The sequence below is a fragment of the Pseudopodoces humilis genome, chromosome 15 (genome assembly GCF_049639895.1).
Source record: "Pseudopodoces humilis isolate 2021_Gansu_Grassland_sample_001 chromosome 15, ASM4963989v1, whole genome shotgun sequence".
Taxonomy (NCBI): Eukaryota; Metazoa; Chordata; class Aves; order Passeriformes; family Paridae; genus Pseudopodoces; species Pseudopodoces humilis.
Window position 1 is genome coordinate 12358268 of NC_142214.1, and position 14742 is coordinate 12373009.

Below are 14742 nucleotides of genomic sequence, written 5' to 3' on the forward strand. Positions count from 1 at the left end.
TGAAGTTCTAAAAGCCAACACTCCTATAAATTCATGACTTTTTAGCAGAAAGAAACAAAAATATTTTTTCTACTGCTCTGACAATTACCCAGAGAAATATCCTATCACACTGGATTCTTCCAAATAAATCTAGTTCATCATTATGCCACAATGATGTTACACTGTGTAGACATGATGCCTGAAATTAATTTTTCTTTCTGACATGAAGTATCAAGGAAACAACAAAGGCTTGTATGGATAGGTTTTTAAAGTTCAGGAGAATTCTGTGTACATGCTGTTATGGACTCCAAGTCGAAAAGTATTACCACAGAAGTCACCGCTCTTGCAACTTGCTCCCATCAAAAAGTTCAGTTAAAACTAAAAAGATCCACGAAGTAATATTGTAGGTTCCTGACTACATTCGTAAGAGTCAAGTTTCTATGGCTTTAACTTCCTTACTGTTTCCTAAAACCAGAAATTGTTTTTTATATATACAGTATATATATATAGTGCTTCTGTGGTTTTAAAGGACTAACTAACCTTTCAAAAGGCCAAGTTAAAGACTCAATTTTTATCACAATTTTAGTCCTGCAGGGCATGAGGGCATCATTTTGCATTACTATACAATATACCCTGTTACACCAGAAAAAAAATCAAAATCTTCAGTTACACTGGCTTTAAGATGCAGCAGAGCTTCAGTAACAGCTCAGATGTACACCCTGACAGAGGTGTGCTAAATCCAAAATTTTTCCATCACACAGGGCAGTGAGAGAGAGGGGAGCTTGAAGCACACAACAGCCCAGAGTGAGCAGTTACTATGCATTTGCCCAGATGTAGGTGGAGAGCTGCAACTGCTTGTTTCATCCACTCCATACTGTACAAGCTGAACCAAGGCAGTTTGGGACATCCACCACCTCACAGCTGCCTGTGCTGGGAATTGCTCCACACAGACCCCCAACATCTAACTACAAGGGAACATCAGGTCCACATCTGTATACAGGTGGCATCTTCACAGGGGGCAGCTTCTTTTCTGCCTTTTCCTGTATCATCCCTCACCTGTCTCTACATTATACATCCTGCTGGGATAAATGACAATGGAATTCAAAAATGCATGACAGCTGGTGTCGTAAACATTCAGGAAGCTAAAAGGTGTCAGTTGCCACAGAAATGTCTTGGTTTGCTACATAAAAACTAAACCCACAGCACATAAAACAATCTCCCAGCATAACACAGTAGGCTTGTCATAGTGATTCCAGATGCTTGTTTAAAAACTGAGCAACAAAACTGACCAGGATTTGTCATGCAGGTTTTTGTTTGGTGAATACATGATAATAGACTAGTCAGAAAACTCTTAACTGAGCTCCAACTGGACTAAATTATAATGTCACTAAAAGGCTTTTCAGCAGATGGCAAAGTTTAGAAAATGAAAAAAAATGAACTGCTCAATTACACTTAGTGTGAGCAACATTAACCACTCAAATCTCTAGGAACATAAAAAGAAATCTCTAGAATTCTTTACCTCTGAAACTTAAAATGAAACTGTTTTTCAATCAGGACTTTAATTTATCCATCACTGTGATTTCAAATATATATATATAATCAGGTTAACTATAAGGAAAGCAAAAGGCATGGTAGATTATGCAGTAAATCAATTAAGAAGCACAAATATTGCAGAATCACAGAATAGTTCTGAAAGAGACCCTAAAGATAATTTTATTCCAACCCCCTGCTGTGGGCAGGGACATCATCCACCAGATCAGGTTGCTCAATCATATTTGCTTATGTGAGGTATTGAGTAAATGGTTCATAGAAATAGATTAAGACAAGAAAATATGCTGAAATATGAAGGCATTAGGAAATATTGTCTGAGAAATGAAAGGTAACAGGATCCAGTCTTGAAATTCTTTAACAAACAATAAACTGAGAATAACCCAAGGTCCACACTGCCTTACAGACTGGAATACAACCACTCAAAATACAGAACACAGAATAATACCCTGGCTTGTTTCCCAAGATGTGTTTCATCAGTATCACAACTCAACTTGGATTATGTTCAAACCAACTGTTTTTTAGCTAAGCAAAATCTCTTACTCATCCTGTGAGTACATTTGCAGAGAGATGAAGATCTGAGTGCTGTCAGCGTAGAGGATGGTAAATGAGCTCATATCATCTTACTAATTCTCAGTGTTTTTATAAATACAGTAAAAGGCACAAGATGAATCCCCTGTGGTACATCACATGTAATAAAATGTGATGTGACACATGACATGTTATAAGACCTCAGTGAAATAAATGGTCCCTCCTTACTTCATGAGACTTGGTTTCTAGGCACTTGCTCCCACTATCATGAAACTGTTCTAGAATGCAACCATCAGAACTGCTGCATCAACATAATTTAATTCCTACTTAAGGGAACAAGAAAGACTTAACGATTTTTCTGTTCATTTTGCATGTGTGCAGGTTTTTATTTCATATATGAATCTCATTAAAAGATCAAGCTATGATTCTTCATTACTTCTACAAATCCCCAACTGAAAAAGAGAGTATGTTTTAGATATATAAACACATTCTATACATCTGGAAGCTTTGCTTCCTGCATTTCCTTCCCTTTACCTTCCACACACAAGCTGTCTGTAAGCTATCTTCTTACTCTCCTTTCAGCAACTCTGCCACTTCTCTCTTGCTCATGAGTGAGGGTCATCCTTTTATTCCTTCCAGATTCCTGTCAAATTCTGTCTACTTGGGGTGGCATGTTCTGTACCACCTGCAACCTACTCAGCTTACAGAAGTGCCTGGATGGGGCACTCACAAACCACTCTTATCTAAGCTCAAGATGCCCAAGCAACAGAACATTTGCAAGCTCAGCTAAACAGTACATGCAGTTCAGTGTCTGCCAGCTGTTACTCTGTATATGTTTTTCACTCTAAACCAGGTTTTGAGTAGCAAATAAAAACAGCTGAAGTGGAATGAAAGGAAGTTCTGAAATGAAGAAAAGACAAAAGGTCCAGGTTAGGCTACATCTGTCCATAGCCTCAGAAACTGTGACTTGGTATTCAAGGAATGCATTTAAATCAACAGCATAACATACATTTAAAATGTCTGCTTATGAGTAAGATATTTTAAATCACATCATCTTAGAGAAACTACAAGCCAAATTCTTCTGCCTTTGAAGGTAGTAGAGTTTTGCCATTCACTGCAGTGAAGTCTAAACCAGGAAAGGGCTGTTCTGTCCATGTGTCTATTCAGCTTTTAACTACCAGAAACATCTTGCATTGCTACATATGTTTAACTAAGGGACTTGTACCCAGACCAACTGAAGCCCAACTATTCAATGTTAAATGAGGATACAGTGTGAACACAGAAAAAACTGGTTTAGTCATAATCATACCATTAGAGATACAATTCAACACATCTAGCTGAAGTGGTTAATATTTAAATGGAAATAGATTTCATTACCCTTCTAAAAAGTGATTCATGAAACATTTCACCTCCGGAATGTCAGGAATGCTTGAGTCATCCACTGTCTTGTGAAATCATATGTAACAGCTCTTGGAAATTCACATTTTTTGGGGGGGGGAAGAACATGCATTGTAGACTTCCACAAAACTGAAGAGGGTTTTCTGAGCAACAAACCTGAAAGTCACTCTTTCAGTAATTGAAAAAGCTGAGCACACAAAGAAGGGTAGCTCTGACAAATGAGGCTGCATGCAGCACGGAGACCTCCACACACAAATCAAAGCTGCTGCTCTTTGCAATGAGGGATTAGCAGCCTAGGTCAAAGGAAAAAAAGCCTCTCTGTAGCTAAGTGAGCAAACTGCAGAATGCATCCTCAGCACAGATGAGAAAGGGCCAGCTAACCAGCTTGCAAATTGTGCAGAAGCTTCTGGAACAGAAACAAAACCAGCATCAGTTTCTTGACAGAGTATGTAAAATATTTCTGCTGAAAAGTAGTGATGCCCTGCTGTCAAACCAAGGTTACAATGACCTGTCAAATATTTTAAAATTACATTTCTCCTTTCTCTTCTTTGTGTTCACTTATATAAAAAGCATTTTTTCTTCATGGCCAAATGAACACATTACATGTGAGGCTTTAACAACAATACCTGGAAGTAACTGGCTTACAGATAATACATGCAACTCTTTTAACTCCAATAAGAACTGAAGCTGTTAAATGCACATAATATGCACACAGAACTTTCTTCCTTCCATACAGAAACCTCTTTCAACATTTGTACAGTCATATTTTATTTTTGCTTTACATGGATGCTTCAGTTAAATGGGATATAAGCCAATATTTGAAGAAAGTAATTTCTTAATATTTTATTACATACTAAATATATTTTTATTCTACATCATTCATTTTAGCAACATTAAATGAAAGAAATGAAGAGTCTCCTGAAGTAAGAGATACTGTTTGAATGTACCAGTGTGAATGCATTTCTAATCTGGCTTTTATATATCAATAAAGCACTAAGAATATTACTCATAATTAGGCTGGTATCTAAAGTAGCAAATAAATTGCATGTTACAAGAAGCTTGACACCTATTTCATGGGTGTCATGTTTGTGGTATTATAGAAGTCATCAAATTACTTGAACTAGAAGTACCAGAAAGTTGTACTGTTCAAAAAAACCCAGGAGCTTTTCTTCTTTTCCCCCCTGTAAAATCAAAACTAAGGGAATTCTAATGAACTGAAAAATACAGTAACAATAAAAAGTCACCTTTCCTTGCAGGTAAAAGTTTGCAATACCTGATTTCATAGACAGACTTAAATCACAACTGTTAATAATTGTCATTAAAGGGCTCTTTCACTGAAGCTGGGATTGCAGCTTCTGACAGATGGGGTCTCCAGGAGCTGTGCCCAGGCTCAGAAGAGCACTTCCTAACATCTACACCAGTTCCCCAAGTCCTTGTGGGAATTATTTATATATTGTACTTCTCCAACCTGAGAGACTGCTTGCCTGACAACTGACCCTTTAATGCAAGTAAGCTGCACTAAGAAACAAAGATTATACCACTGCACTGGAACAGCGAACCTAAATTTACGCATGTGAGCTGACACTTTGTAGCCTACATATTATACTTAAGATGTAGGCACATGTCACCATTCCTGTACAGAGAATATCCTTGCTTGAAGAACTTGAGTGTTACCAGTCCTGCAGAAATTTGTACCGATAGCCAAAAAAAAAAACCCTCTTCTCCACCATGGTCAAAAGCTATTCTTCACATTTAAATTACAACTATAGTTAGAAAATTTTTAATTAAAAGTCTTGAAAACTCAAATAAAAGTAAGAATCTTTGAGATTAGAAATATTTTTTGGTTATATAACAAATATTCCTAAGTAATGGCTTATTTGCATAGTTTTGCAGCAGTAAGATGCTTTGTGAACTGCATCAACACAGTTATTTACAGAGCTAAAAAACATAATCAAAGTACATTCAGTTTGTTTCTAAAATAAAGGCTATCCCAAATATACACTCATTTAGAGCATATACAGCACTCCATACATTTTTTTCTAAAGAGTACAACTGAAAATGGCAGAATCTGAAAAGTGCATCAGCAATTCAAAGGAAAGAGACAAACCTGGAGTGCTTCTGTCCATAATATAGTATTTCTAAATTAATGTTAGAAAAGAAAAACCTGGTTATTTTCAGGTAAGTATATATTCCCCCCTACAATGAACTGGAGATGAACGGGAGTAAAACTCCAGTCATTTGTAAACTATGAAGTTCAAGAAGTCTTTCAAGACTTTCCTGGGTGTTGTTTCTCCCTCCCTACTCTGATGTCACTTGCTCACAAATATACACAAGATATGAGTTGAAATAGTGCAGTGATTGGGCCTCTAAGACTTTAGGACTCCCTCAGAAGGAGGGAGTGTTATAGTGAGCAGGGATAACAAGGGCTTTTGGAGCCCAGTTCCCCACACCCAGTTTGTGCTATTTCTTATTTATAGTCTTAAAAGGAAGCATCAGGAAACACCTAAATGGAGGAGGTGCTGACAGACTGAAAACTTTAACTGAGACTCCTTTCCCACAGTGCCTCCCACACAAAACTGGAGAATTTAAGATTTTAACAGTTTATAAGCATGAGACAATTCTTTTTCCTGTGACCTTGCCTAATCTCCACCTGGTATTAAACTGGCACTGGTACTCCAACTGGTATTAAAACATCAGATTTCAGTAAAAATCAGTTCCTTGAGCCAAAGCGTACTTCTACTGGACAAGGTACAGCTGCACCTCAATTCCCAGTGTCTCACTTAGGATGTCTCCTATTTAGTACATATAAGCACTGGCCAGTGGGATGTTTTACTGCCCTCACAAGAAAGTTGTGGAAAACATCCCTTGCTCTATACTAAAAATAAATACCTCCTGCTAAGCTGAGAACAGCCAGAGAGAAAAACTCACCTGGAAGCAGGGAACTTCTATGCCAACTTTTTCCATTGTACTGTTTCCAAATAGACAAATTCTTTATTTACAATGTAAGTGCTCTGAGTCACACTTCACCTATGCCTCTGTCTGCTGTGAGCACAGTCCTATCTTGTATTCTGCAGCACTGGCCCATAGCTCAGCACATCTTTGTAGAACTTCAGAAATCAGTAAGTCACCAAGAGTCTCAGAAGAAAGCAAATGCCATTCTAAAAGATTTTTAGGCAATGCTTTGATGATATTTCCCTTAAGACTATAATATAAAGAGATTAAAAAGTTGACTAAAACCCATGGAAGTACCAACAACTACCTGTACTAATAAAGGAAAAGTAAGTTATGGCAATATGGAACTTTGCTAGGAAAGCCAGGGTGGCCAGTTCCCCACTGTCTCCACTGTCCCTCCCCAAACACTTTTGTCAAGTAATATCTAAAGATAAATAAATATCTGACTTAGAACCAAACTAGTGTTTCAATTCAGCTAGAACTCTCCTTAAACTTACAGGGCATGCATCATTCTGTTCACATAATAGGAGACTGTGTGGAAAGAACATGAACTACAAGATCATCATGGGAAAGACTGGAGTCACAAATAACTGGCTCCTCCCTGACACCCATCTGGAAAGTCTGAGTAACTGCTGGACACAGTTCAATCAAATTTCAGCAGAATCTGATTTATTCAAAATAGCACTGATTTATTCAAAATAGGTCTGATGTTACAGACCTATTTACTGAACTGACTCAAACAAATTAACTAAGCCTGACTCAATAAATTCAGATCTATATACTTCATTTGGACTTTCTGTTATTGTGGGTTTATACCACAAACCATTTTACTAATAAATATATTCCACTAGAACAGATCTTAGGATTTACCCAAATTAAAGTGCTTATTATTTGTAAAGTCACTATCTACAAGCAGAGACAAAGCAACCAGCTTTTATTGGCCTGGATAAAATTTAGAAATATGAACAGCTCCAAGTTTCAGTAAAGTCTTATCTATATACAGATTATATGGCAGGCAAAGCCATGAGCCAATACAAAATGTCTGTACATTAAAATAATTTTGCTTCAGTTTCAAGAGGTAATCAGTAAATACTTAAGAGATCACAGTGCTAAAACCTTAATTTTATATTTTAACAAAAGTATCTTTGAGAACAAAAAGGAGTTCTAAGATACAATATCATTAATACTTCTGGAGGGCAACACCATCATATATATATATATATACACACATCTTCTAATTTGTAAAGTGAAGTTGAATGCTGAACTGCCTTAATACACTTCAGCCCAGTTCTGACTCTCTGAACACATATGTGCTATATATTATATGCTATATAAGAATACACATGCATATATAATAAATGTGTTCAGTACTTAGGCATTTCAAAATGTCTTTAAAGCACAGCAATTGCTCAGATACATCTTTCTTCTGCTAAGGAGTTTAGCGATACGAAATTGCAACAAAGTGATGAGAATAAACCCCTCTCTCTGCTGCTGCCTGGCAGGTGAGCAGAACCTGCCTTATATTGGGCACTGGGCAATGCTCCTAGCACAGCAACATTATCAACTACCAACCCAAGGGGGCCCGAATTACCAGAACAGCAGTCCTGCAGCCTCTTCAATATCCTTGAATTCTCCTTAGGAGCCCCCATCCTGGTCTGAGGGAAAAGCACTCAGTACACACTCTTAAGTGTCAGTTTGGCACCCCACTTCCTACCTCCCCAGGAATGTAGGATGCTCTGAAATCACTCCTACAGAACAACCTTGTAACTCAGTAAGGGAATATGATGGTTTAACTGACGGTTGCTTACGCTGGAGATGTTCAACCTGGAGAAGAAGAGGCTCAGGGGAGATCTTACTGCTCTCTCTACCTGAAAGGAGGCTGTAGCCAGGTGGGGTCAGCCTCTTCTCCCAAACACCAAGTGATGGACAAGAAAAAACAGCCTCAAGTTGAACCAGGCATCATTTAGACTGGCTATTAGGAAACATTTTTCCACCAAAAAGGTTGTCAAGCATTGAAACAGGCTGCCCAAACAAGTGGTGGAGTACCCAACCCTAGAGGGATTTAGAAGCCATGTAGATGTGGTACCTAGAGACATGTTGGAGTGGTAGGCTTGGTAGTGCTGAATTAATGGTTGGATTTGATAACCTTAAAGATGTTTTCCATTGTAAACAATTCTGTGATTCAATGTGAAAGATGAGTATCTGAGGAGTCCCAGCTGCCTGCAGTCTTATTGGTTCAACAAGCTTTGACAGCATGTAGGGCATTTTTATTCTTTGAACTTAGTGGATTTTATAGGTTGAACCTCCCCCTAAAAATTTCACCCTTCATGACTACAACTTGCTGTTAAGTGGGAGGTAAGAGTTACACATTCCAGAGGGTTATTGTCTCTGGTTTGTCACACGCTCTGTGGTACACAGTGGTTGTCCACTCAACTGGACACAGAACCATGTTACCACATATGGCCCTAAGCACCTCTTCTCACTTGGAGATCTGCACCCTCTACCTCAATAAGGCACCTCTGAGAACTCAGAGGTGACCAGCAGGCACCTGCTTTTCACAGATACATACAAATGGAAAGGAACCTTCCTGACTTTAAAAACAATGTTAAACATAGAAGAACAGCATAACCCTGGTGAGTTCAGGCTGTCATGAACCTACACTGCTCTCTGCAGAGTTTAATTTCAAGTCTGATAATGTAAGCTTCATCTCATAATTATCAGGTGTTTTTCACTGATAGCCACCAGACAGTGTATTGACAATTTAAAAAATCCAACTTTCAGCAGTGGTCTACATAAATCAAAGCCAAAAGCAAGACAGACTGCAAAGTATTATCAGTGGGCAACACAGAAGCAACAATATGCTCTGAAATATTACATTAAATATTATTTGCACAAATTAATTCAACCTATAACTGCTGTCAATAGTGAGGGTCACAATAACTGTAATTCCCTCAACTCTGCAGTTCAAAAAATTAGTCAGATGAATGAGTATGCTTTTCTCTGTATCAATGGTAATGACTGCCTACACACATAGCAACACTGCTTGGTGGTAAAGGTTTTAGGAAGTTAGCACTGACGTGGGCCACTGATTACAGGGTTAGAGTAGTAAACTCAAATGAACACTTGAAGGAACTTGTCCTGTCTGTACAAATACTTGTCACTAGTCTTTAGCAAATAAGGCCAGCATCAATCTTAATGTGATCAGTCATTAAATATTTTTCAATTTTACCCCTTAAACTAGCTTGCCATACTGCTCTTACCATTGGATGATAAAACTTTGGAACGGGATTCCTCCTGTTACTGTTTTTGACAGAGAGAGCAGGGAATATTACAACAACAAGGACTAAGACTCTTGAGATTGCTGACAAGGACAGAGCAGTACTTGATGCCAGCAGTAGCCAAATCCTCATATGGTATGTATACCCCAATTGAGTTATGAGAAAGTTGGGTCACAGATTTCATTTTCTTCCATCTTGTGCTTCTCATCCCAAGCTTCTCTTAATTTTCTTTTCTTGATCAGCCACATCAACTGAGTGTCCGACATCGGTCCTATTTCCCTCAGTGGAGTGAAGTAGAATACACAACAAAAAGACTGATTGCATCATATACTCAGTAGAGAAAGGTCTATGCTAGTTAAAGGAAGGTAGGTTAAACCCAGTTCTCAGCCATTAGGTTAATACACTTAAGCCTTGGAGTCCTCCAATTGTTCTTTACTACTTTCTTCTGGGACAGCAGACTCGGCCATGTAACATCTTCCTATACCTGCCTGTTGTCTATCTCCCTCCCCAGATACATATTCTAGCCTTGACAGGCTAAACCAACACAGAGTTAAAAATTTATGCACCTACACTTTTGCATCCAATAGGCAAAAAAATATTACTTCAAATTCTATGAAACAGATTAAAAACTAAAACAAAGAACTGAAACCATTTTGCTCAGTATCTCAAGTGTATAAAAGTAGGAGCTTAAAACTTCAGTACCAAAACCTAAGTCTTACTGCTGTAGAGAAAACATGAAAAAGTAATTTATCAATCTATTATGAAATTCTGTGGTAACTTGCTTCCAAGTTCAGAGTAATTTCTTGAAGGAGTTGTAAAACATAAGGTATTTTTATAATCTGAATTGGATTATTTTTATGCACTCAGGTGGGATAGCCAATTAAACACATTCAGTCTAAAGGACTATTTTGCCCATGGTAAAATTTCTTCATTCTAAAATGCAACATTCAACACTGTAGAATATTTGGACATGGTTTATCTCCTAGTAAAATGAAATAGAAATCAAGTGTGAATCTCTCTCCATAAAGTTCTGCAGAAGATTTTAATAGTATACATCTTTTCCCCTATGTTTCACTGATATAACTGAATTGAATTTAACATGCAGATTTTATAAGGAATGCAGTAATAGCTTTTTTGAATCTGGGTATTCTCATCCCTCTTCAGAACTTAGGCAGATGCATCCAATTAATGATGAATCATTCGACATAAACTTCCTATGTGGAACTAAGTATGTTCCTGTTTAGAACATACTAGCAATATCAGCACGACAACCTGTAGAGCTCAAAATGGTCACAGATCACCATTTTTGGTTACAGACTCAAAAAAGTGTAGGGTGAGGATGTCCCAAGGAAGAAACTGTTCACTCCAGATTGCTAGATGAACTATCTTTATGCTGCTTCAAAGGAACTACACCACCGTATGCAGACAGAGATGTGTATGCTGCACACTGGATATGATACACAGCCCAAGATCACCACCAGAAATACTGAAATTTATTTACTGTGATCCTAAGGACTATTCAGCATATTTGCAATAAAATTATGTGTCAAGGGAGTTGTGGATATTTTGATTGCTAAGCACCAGGGCATTTAAAAACAGCTATTCCTTTGTACCATTTAACTGACTGAAAGCTGTGTCACAATTCCACAGAAGGTGCTGCAAAAAATTAAGAATGAATTAGACAAACAACCTGGTTCAGTTTATCCATGCTATATCTTCAAAATAACTGAAGAAAAGTGTCTCCCTATGTCAAAGGAAAATAAGGTCAGTAGTCATCTGACTGCATCCTCAAAGTTCTGGTCAAGTTCCACCTTCTGCAGTAGAGCCTATTCTCATTCTACCTACTTTGTTGATTAATTTCTGCCTAAACAAGTTTTTCCCTTTCAGGAAAGGGAATCACATTTTCTGTAGCTGCCTATTACCCATATACTGCTGGAGCAAGCTATAATGTCCCAGTTTCTAACCCTTCCTAGGGAGGCCTGTCAAGCTCCAAACTCTCAAAGCCCATGGACATTCCAATGGTGCTTCTTTTATTCCTCAAATGCTCTCTTCAGGGAGCTCCATAGTTGAAAAGACTGACCACAAGAAGGAAACAAGTAACCCTCTCTTTCATTTTTTTATATAATGACTGATGGAAGGGAACACCTTTTTTGTACATTCCAATATGAACTCTACATTTCAGTGATCATATTTGAAGCTTGTTATTTAAAAAAAAATAAATAAAGCAATCTGGAAACATTTTAGCATTTTAGGTACCATAAGTATAAAAAAGATTTACCATAAAAGGTAACAAAATCCAATATGCACTAAATGTGATATTTTATTTTAAAGCAAGTTAAGTGCTTATGAAGATTTTTTTTAAAAATAGGTTGGTATATAGTTCCATTTTCCTCATCTTGAAAATTACTGATCTATCCTCTATAAAGTCTAGTATAAACTTACACAGCATGTGGCCATCCTGTAAATACTGCACTGAAATTATTTCAGCTCCCTTTAATTTTCATCACTTTTCATGTATTTTGACTTCAGCTTTCAGAGTTAGAACGCAGTGACAGGGATCTTATAACTAGTTCTAAAGGTATTTAAGAGTGCAGCCCTATCTGTTTTGTGAGAATGGAAAAATCTATGAGGAACAAAAACTATTTTCTTGAGGTACCACCTTATTCATAACCTCAGGGGGAAATTTTCTGTACAAATTCATTGTTCTTGATCAGGCATATATAAAACATATACCTACATGAAACACTCTCCAGTACAGGGGGAAAGTTGTTTTCCATTCAGTCTGGCTCACTAACCATTAACATTTTAAGCCTTTTAACTGTCAACAAAGAAATTGCTTTGAACTTTATTAAAAGGTTCTTCTCACTGACCATTCTGAATGCTTAGGTTTTAAAGGACTCAAGCAGAAAGATTCCAGAGTGCATAATAAAAAAATTGAACATGATAAAGATAACTAGGTCTTTCAGAAGTTCATAAGAGCACCAGGAGATGAACAGTTATCTTCTTCAAGCTCAGCAGAGAAACATGAAATGAGCTTCAGGTTGCAACTAACCAGGGAGACACACAAGAAAGAACATCTCCCATTCTAATATTATTTAATGCCAGAATGGACAAGGCATTTTAATAGCAGAGGAAGATCCTGTAATGGACAAAAGCCTCAAATCTAAAGTGATCTGGAAGCACTAATTAAGTGATGACAATTTTAGAGGTTTATACATGCCAGAAGGCAGCTTCTATTTTAGAGCACAATAAAGTCTATTGTAACTGAGAGGAACAAAATTCCACTAATTCTTTAGAGAACAAACTTAAGAAAACTCTTAGAAAAACAAGTAGAAAGCTTGCTATTAGCTCTAGTGATGAACTTACTAGTTTTCACTCTATTCAAAGGAAATGGAACAATATTAAAATGAATTAATTTATGTGTAGATCAAAACATGAAGATTATGCTGCCAGGGACTGAAGGATTATCATCATCACTTACCTCCCTCATCCAGAAGTTTCCTGCTCAGGGGCTGGGATGTATCTGAAGAGTAACATGTAATGGAAATTTGTAGCATTAAATTAACTGCAGCTGATTGGAAGCACCTGATGGAGAAGAGGTGAGAATACCTGCTGTTTTAGAAGTGTGAACAGGATAATTCCCAAATCCGTCTGGTTTTCTGGCCTGACATTAACTAGTAAGGTTAAAATTTGTCTGAACACTGGAAAAATATTGTAATAACCAGTTACAATAAACTACTGTTAAGTAGTTTACAGATAATAAAATGAGAATAGGCTCAACTTACAGTTTTTAACTGCAAGCATAACCTTGTGACAGCAGTAGTCAAATATCCAGGCACTACTCTTATCATCAAAAGGAAACCGGTTTTCATTGACCCTTACAGTGACACAGCCAAAAAACCCAAAACAAACCAAAGCACACCCATAATCTCCTCAACAGACTAGTTAAATATGTAAGTCAGAGCTATAGAAAACAAATTCTTACCTAGTAAGTGTGTACTCCCTGAGTCCTGAATGCAGGTTCATGGCGGAAAAAGTACCTATGCATCCACGCAATCGTTTATCTCGACCAATCTTCCATGTTACAAACAGTGGGCTGTGTTAGGGAGAAAAAGAGAGAGATATGATCACAGGAGCAATTTTAATGGTGTGAAATATCTGCAACAGTGCCCTTTCATTTCAGGCAACAGGGGGCAAATCTCTAATATAACTGTATCTGAACAGGCCATAGCAGTGAGATATGTTTTTTTCAATTATTTTGACTGTTCTAGAAACATTGTTCATGTGATATAATAGAAAATAAGATTACTGAAATAGTTTAGTGACTGAATGAAACTGCTTGGTAACAGATCAGATATGCTCACTGTACCCATTAACCTTCCCCTGTGAATGGGAAAAACCCTAGAGATCTGTCTATAAAGAACCCTTTATAGAAAGGAAAAATACCCTGTCACACTAGCTATCCATCCTTCTGAACACTAATACTTTGGTCTTTAATACTGCTGGCTGGAAACAGGTATCTTTGGAAGACAACAAAATTTAGGAATGCCCTCTTAAAAAGCTACCAGAAGAAAGGATATTTTCTCCATTAATCCCAAGTTAGCATTTAAAAATACCAAAAATGATCAGAAGTACAGCAAAATCTCCAAGTTGAACACATGACCATGACAGTTACAAAGAAATAATAATAACAAACCAGTACTAAATTGTACATGCAATAAATTCATCAGAAAGAGGAGAACCATACAGCTCTTGGGGACCAAACCTATCCTTGCAGTTCTAGAGAATTGCATTAATCAATACACAAGCAAGAGAAAACTACACTAACTTGAATTTCTCAAGGGAGTGCACATGGATCCTGGATATCAACCCTAACAAAGATTTCTAATGCTGAGATGAAAAGGGATGCTTTGAGAAGAAAAAGCACGTAAAATTTACTCTTTCTAGAAAGGTGACAAATCAAAGCGCATTGTATTCTATGAGCAGATCAGTCACTTCACAACTGCACAGTGTAGCAGAGATGGGTGTAACTGTACTGGGGGCACATACATTGGGA

The 14742-nt window shown here is 37.4% G+C and overlaps 1 protein-coding gene across 3 annotated transcripts in view; it reads right to left on the bottom strand.

Moving 5' to 3' along the window:
• Positions 1-14742, bottom strand: part of AMMECR1 (AMMECR nuclear protein 1) — a 100604-nt gene that overhangs the window by 27398 nt on the left and 58464 nt on the right. For 2 of the 3 annotated variants that reach the window (XM_088062851.1, XM_014258794.2), the window contains one exon: positions 13672-13782. The exons of the other annotated variant lie outside the window; for it this stretch is intronic. In XM_088062851.1, the coding sequence (XP_087918977.1) occupies positions 13672-13782 (111 nt within the window). The remainder of the gene's footprint in view (positions 1-13671; positions 13783-14742) is intronic. 3 annotated transcript variants of the gene reach the window in all.